Here is a 6369-nt window from a genome sequence, read left to right as displayed (position 1 = left end):
CCCATTCTCAACCATTTAAAGAATACCTTTTTCAATAGTATCAGAGTTTTTCAAAAGATCGATATTACGAATCGTGTCTTTTAAGTTATAGCAGTTTTTTCTGTGCAAGGAATTTAAAGCAGTCAAATTTATTACAAAGCGTTGAAAATAGGATACAATTGTAGAAGGTTGAACTTTGTGGGAGTGAAATATTTGAAACTGGGAAACTGGGAGCATTGTCATAAAAGAAAACATGAGACACTATTAATAATATCATCGTTATTTAGAGATACTGTCTTGAAAATCCTAATCAGACACCATTAACAATAACATCATTAAGTAGAGATACTGTGTTGAAAACCCTACAAACTAAGATGGTGGCCTGTAAAGATCATACTTGTAAGGGAAGATAATCGGCAAATACAATCTCAGACTAAGTTATTGAACTCAAAAGCGTCAAAGGAACTTTTATTTAAAGCACACGGCTTTAATTCTTATGAGAGAATCGTTCATCACTATACCAATATATTTGGGAAGGTATCTTTTATGAAGTTTTTGAAAACAGCTTTTAGAATACCTTCCCTCTGTTGTCCGTAGACTAGCGAACAGACCGTTTGCATTAACTTGAAGATAAGTTTCAGAGGTGATGTCGAACTGGACTGTTCGTCTTCTGGGCACTTGAGAAATTTGAGGCAAAATTGGCAAAATATGAGAATTTGAACGTCCCCAGGACATGTTTGAAATATCGAATATGCTTGCTCCAATACAAGATCGGGCGTAATGACAGAAGGCGGTGGGCACGGATTCGAACTCCCGGAAGAGACATGTGCCAAATAAACTACCAGAAAGGAGGATCGAATCCATGCTTCACTCTCTTTATCACCATTAAAATTTCTTAAAAGGTCTTCCACTCGTTCCAGAAGCGGCATCAACAAAGAAGATCGTTGATTCATTTCGGATCTGCAGGCAACTTGATACTCACTGTAAAGTTTGTGAACTTTTGAATCAGAATTTATAAACTTTCTTTCCACGTCGCATCTTTTGCACTTGCATTCACACCCGAAACCGAAGTTTTGGCAATATTGTTGTCGAATGTAATAGGAAACCAGGACTCCGAAATAGGGTATTGTGATTTCTTGGCCCTTTTCGATGTTCTTGGTGGCATGGATTCTCGTAATATCACCATCACTCATTCTTGCTGCGTTGGGTGCACATGAATGATTTATAAAGGAAGGAAGAAGCCATACGCCATTATAGAACCTCATCATGAGATCAGAATTGGAAATGAATTTTTGCATACCCTTTTTTCGCACAACAGATGGACTATAAGAGTTGTCCAGTGCTATTCGATTTATGACACGAAGGAGGAGATTTTCATATATAGTTCTACAGAAATTCTTTCCCTTTCCACCTGACAAATTGTTCTCTTCGGCGGAATCCTTCATGAAATATGACATTTGGGGAAGGAAATTCGAGAATTGATGATGGATGGAAGTGACGTGCGAAAGAAAGAGTATTGAATTGTTGTCTCCGCTTGAACTCAGCGCTTCTTTGAGCCTTTGAAGCAGCCCATTATTGATGGGATCGCCCAGTACTTTGTCGGACACAGCTAAAGCCTTGCTAATCAACGCCACTTCAGTTGCCTTGATATTCTCCGTGGCAAACAAACCCCTGCCGCAACCATTGCTTGTCATTCTGATCTCCACTGGCCCAATGAAATCCCCATCTGGTTTAAATGCATTGGGTGTACTCATGTCAACATAAAATGTAGCCCATTTACGATAGGTGGAAGTAAAATCTTGATCTTCAGTATCTTGACGAGTTTTGAGTAATCGATATGCTTCTTTATATCTTCCCAAAGCCAAGAGTGCTCGAATTTTATTTTTGAATCCATTGATGTCGGAAGGGTCTCGGTTACAGCAATTCTCCGCATCTTGTAGCGCTTCTGCATATCGCCCAAGTTCCATTTGAGCGTGATATCTGTTATAGTACAGGTCAAGTAGAGTACGATTATCCATACACAGTCCCTTCATGTTGCTTATCTCACATTTAGTACAATTTCGAATACATTTCTCCCATTCTTTTGCATCATAAGCGTACTTTGCACAATCCATCCAGCTCTTAATTTTTGTTGACCGACTCTATGTTTTGTAAATTTTATTTCAATCGACATGAGATTGTCTACCTGAATGAATATGAGACCGCTTTTAGCTTGGACAAGCATGGGCTCTGTGACAGCAACACTCTTGGGATAACCTTTAGCAAGAGACTGATCACAAGACCGAGGATATGCACAAGCTATGGAAAGAGCCACTGCCATATTAGTCTCAACATCCTCCAGCACAGTAAAGATTCTTCCAAACTGTAACGGCTTAACACAGAGTTTCCCATATAGCACAACACACTCATTCCGCCCAATTTTCAACATTTTCAGGTTCACTGGAACAAGATCATTTGAGATCTCTATTGTGTCAAAGCGCACTTCGCATCTTTTCCCACCCCTCTCAGGAACCTCTAAAACCTTTTCAACATGAGGCTGTTTGAGATACTTGGCAAATTTCTCATGGATTGAAATTAAAAAATTCTTATCGAAATTGTTAATGGCAGGGGAGTTGTTAGATGTAATGTCACCTATTTCAATGATGTCTATAAGCCTGTCAAAATATGGGTGTTCCGCCTCACGTGAACCTGGAGAAGATGGACCTGTGGAGTTTGATACTTCTTGAGCCATGGCTTGTTGATTCTTCTCCTCCTCCTAATTTTCAAGATAGTTTTCCGAAAAATGGGTCGAGGGCCGAGGAGGTACTAGAGGCCAAAGTGAATCCTTAAAAACGAAAGAACTACTGGAACTATAAATTTTTTTGGATATGAAGTTCAATAGTCCAGCACCATTCAACTTCTTTGTCTTTTCATTCTTTCACTTGCCTCTTCTCTTCTATATATGTCTCTTCATTTTTTCTTCCGAGAATGTATAATGTATATCCATCTATGCGGTTGTAATTAAGCGTGTAAATCAAAGTTAATAAAATTGAGATTACGGTTCTTTTTATGTATTGTGTATTATCTATGTATTATCTAAACACTGTTGTGCATTATAACTTGTTTGTATCGTTTAACCAGTCGAGAATATTTTCTGAGTATGTGACATACAGTAAGTTACTGAAAACTATATAGTAGATTTGTTACAGTTATAATTAGCTGTGTGAAATGGTTTAACATTCGTGACATAAAGTGATTTCTATCATACTTTAGATACACGTATTACTCTTTGAAATATCTTAGCAACAATTATTACCATTCCTTTAGGAGATGAAGACATACCTGAAACGTCTTCTTTTTGAATTTCTTTGGTTGTTTTATACCCCTATCGTGTTAGTCAGGGTGTAGATGTGGATTGAGGCAGCAACAGTGGTGTCAGAGTCCTTCCTTTCTCCGGTAATCCCTTATCCTTAATACTTTGTTTTCTTTTCCACCAACGTAATGCCCTTTGGCAAGAGACACACCCTTTCACCATTAGCACCTTTTGAAAGAGTGCAACTCTTCATTATTTCTGCCCTTTGGAAGGGACATAATCTTTTATAATCAGATCTGCACTTCTTCTTTAAATCAGATCTGCACTTCTCATTTTTCAAATTCTCCCCCCATCAAATGAGTTTCTCTTCTCCCTTTTATATCTCATGTTTGAGGAAGTCACAACTTATCATTTCATGCCTTTTGACCTTTCATTAACTTTAATCAAATTTTAATTATATTTAATTATATTCTTTTATATTTTAATATTAATTTTAATATTTATTCTTTTGTATTTTAATTTTATTATTATTTATTTATTAAATTATATTTCAAAGTGGGACATTACAGTCCGCCCTTCCCAAATTTGCTTGTCCTCAAGCAATGTAGATTTTAATTTTCTCAAACTAAGTCATCCACCAATATGAATAAAAAACATATACCATACACATGGAAAACATGAATCATACAAATGGATATATGCAAACACAGAGCATACACGTGAATACACATGTTGTTAGATTTCTTCTTATTAACTAGAATGGTTCATTGATTCATCTTTACCCTACAGGATAGCAAGATCATAGCTCTGATACCATTTGTAATGTCCCCTACTAGGTCTAGCTTTGTTTTCCCCATAATTAATCCATCTCAACATACTTATGACTTAAACTAAATTGATTAGGAGACAAACTATCTTAAATATCACATTTTCCAACTTCTTAGATACCGATAGTCATAACAGAGAATCATAATCTTCTTTCTAATATTGAATTAATAATTCAATTTGGTTTATAATCTTATATTTACCTGTTCATTCAAAGAAAAATCACAGTAGAACATACAGAAATTACTTTTTTCAGATTATACATATGTAGCGGAAACAAGATTTATTCAATTGCAACTTATATGGTTTATAACATTTTTTTTTTCCTTTAATAACCATAGTTGGTAGCACAGGGAATGATATGGTTAGCCCATCAATCCCACTCTAGATCCAAAGGCAGTCATGATGCCCCTTTGGCTTACTATTAGTGGTGTGGGTCTTATCCCCGTAATTCATTCCTTGTCTCACCCTAAAATTATTAAACCAAGGAAGTTTCAGATTGTAGAGGGTCTTACTCATTGCCAGTCCCAGGCCCAGTAGCAGTCATATGCCCTACTGGCCTACTGATCTTACATGGATCAGTAGGTGGACAACTGAGACAGTTATCCTCCTCTCCCAACCACTTTGCCTTCTCGAGATTTTAAGTAAATTAGTGAGTAGATTCATTTTTATTGTTATTGACATAAGATTGTATAGTATGTTTTAGTAACAGTTCGCTTTATCCAATTTATGTATAATCTTATGGTTATTATATCAGGTGAATAGAAAAGGAAATCATTAAGGAGCTCACTTATGCCATTTGTGGTTTAACTTTAATAATAATCTACTTATGTATATCAAAATATATCAGACGTACTGTGAAAGTCTAGTGTCAATTCCTTAGCATAACATTATTCATATTTATTACTATTATAAACTACTTATGCGTATCAGATTGTGACCGCTTGGGATCGTAAATACATATATGACATTAAGTTTAATTACTAGAAATGCACAGCTCTATCAATTCACATACATAGTTGCAGTTTAATATGTTATACAAGTTGAATGATGAATAATTACGGTTTAATACAAGCACACGCGAATTTGGCATTATAACCATAAATCTAAACACTGTTGTGCATTATAACTTGTTTGTATGCGACATACAGTATGTTACTGAAAACTATATAGTAGATTTGTTACAGTTATAATTAGCTATGTGAAATGGTTTAACATTCATGACATACTAAAGTGATTTCTATCATACTTTAGATACACGTATTACTCTTTGCAATATCTTATCAACAATTATTACCATTCCTTTAGGAGATGAAGACATACCTAAAACGTCTTCTTTTTGAATTTCTTTGGTTGTTTTATACTCCTATCGTGTTAGTCAGGGTGTAAATGTGGACTGAGGCAGCAATAGTGGTGTCAGAGTCCTTCCTTTCTCCGGTAATCCCTTATCCTTAATACTTTGTTTTCTTTTCCACCAACGTAATGCCCTTTGGCAAGAGACACACCCTTTCACCATTAGCACCTTTTGAAATAGTGCAACTCTTCATTATTTCTGCCCTTTGGAAGGGACATAATCTTTTATAATCAAATCTGCACTTCTCATTTTTCAAATTCTCCCCCCATCAAATGAGTTTCTCTTCTCCCTTTTATATCTCATGTTTGAGGAAGTCACAACTTATCATTTCATGCCTTTTGACCTTTCATTAACTTTAATCAAATTTTAATTATATTTAATTATATTCTTTTATATTTTAATATTAATTTTAATATTTATTCTTTTGTATTTTAATTTTATTATTATTTATTTATTAAATTATATTTCAAAGTGGGACATTACAATTTATTCATTTCCTTAAATTTTTAATTTGTTTATTTTGTTTATGTGTTATTAATTTTTTACAATAATTTATTTTATAATGAAAATATTAAACAACATTATTTCATTGGCTAGTAATAAGTATGATTGATAGGTTTAACAAGTGAGTGGGAAATTTTATAAAAGGAAGGCAAGTGCATTAAAGTTAGTTAATTTGTCAATTGAGTAAAAATTGTGTGTAATTTTAATTTTGAAGTCTATTTTTGTTATCTTTTTTTCACCAAGAAGGAATGCACATGAAACCTTATAAAAGATGAGGGTTAAAATAAAGAAAAAATAAAAAATAAAACATTATTAAAAGAAAAAGAGGTGAAATAAAAGACAAAATTAAATAACCTAATAATAAACTAGAAAAAGATTAAATAAAGAAAGAAAGACGAGAAGAATGTTTAAGAGG

General features: G+C 34.3%; 1 protein-coding gene across 1 annotated transcript; it reads right to left on the bottom strand.

The window, feature by feature from the left end:
• Nucleotides 1–494: 494 nt before the first annotated feature.
• LOC131859403 (methyltransferase FGSG_00040-like) lies at nt 495–2012 on the bottom strand. The gene has a single exon (XM_059213102.1). It carries the CDS (start codon nt 2010–2012, stop codon nt 495–497), a length of 1518 nt encoding a protein of 505 aa, XP_059069085.1.
• Nucleotides 2013–6369: the final 4357 nt, after the last annotated feature.

Source organism: Cryptomeria japonica, chromosome 2 (assembly GCF_030272615.1).
Source record: "Cryptomeria japonica chromosome 2, Sugi_1.0, whole genome shotgun sequence".
Lineage (NCBI taxonomy): Eukaryota > Viridiplantae > Streptophyta > Pinopsida > Cupressales > Cupressaceae > Cryptomeria > Cryptomeria japonica.
Note: the sequence above shows the minus strand (reverse complement) of the source record. Positions and strands in the feature narration are given on the sequence as shown.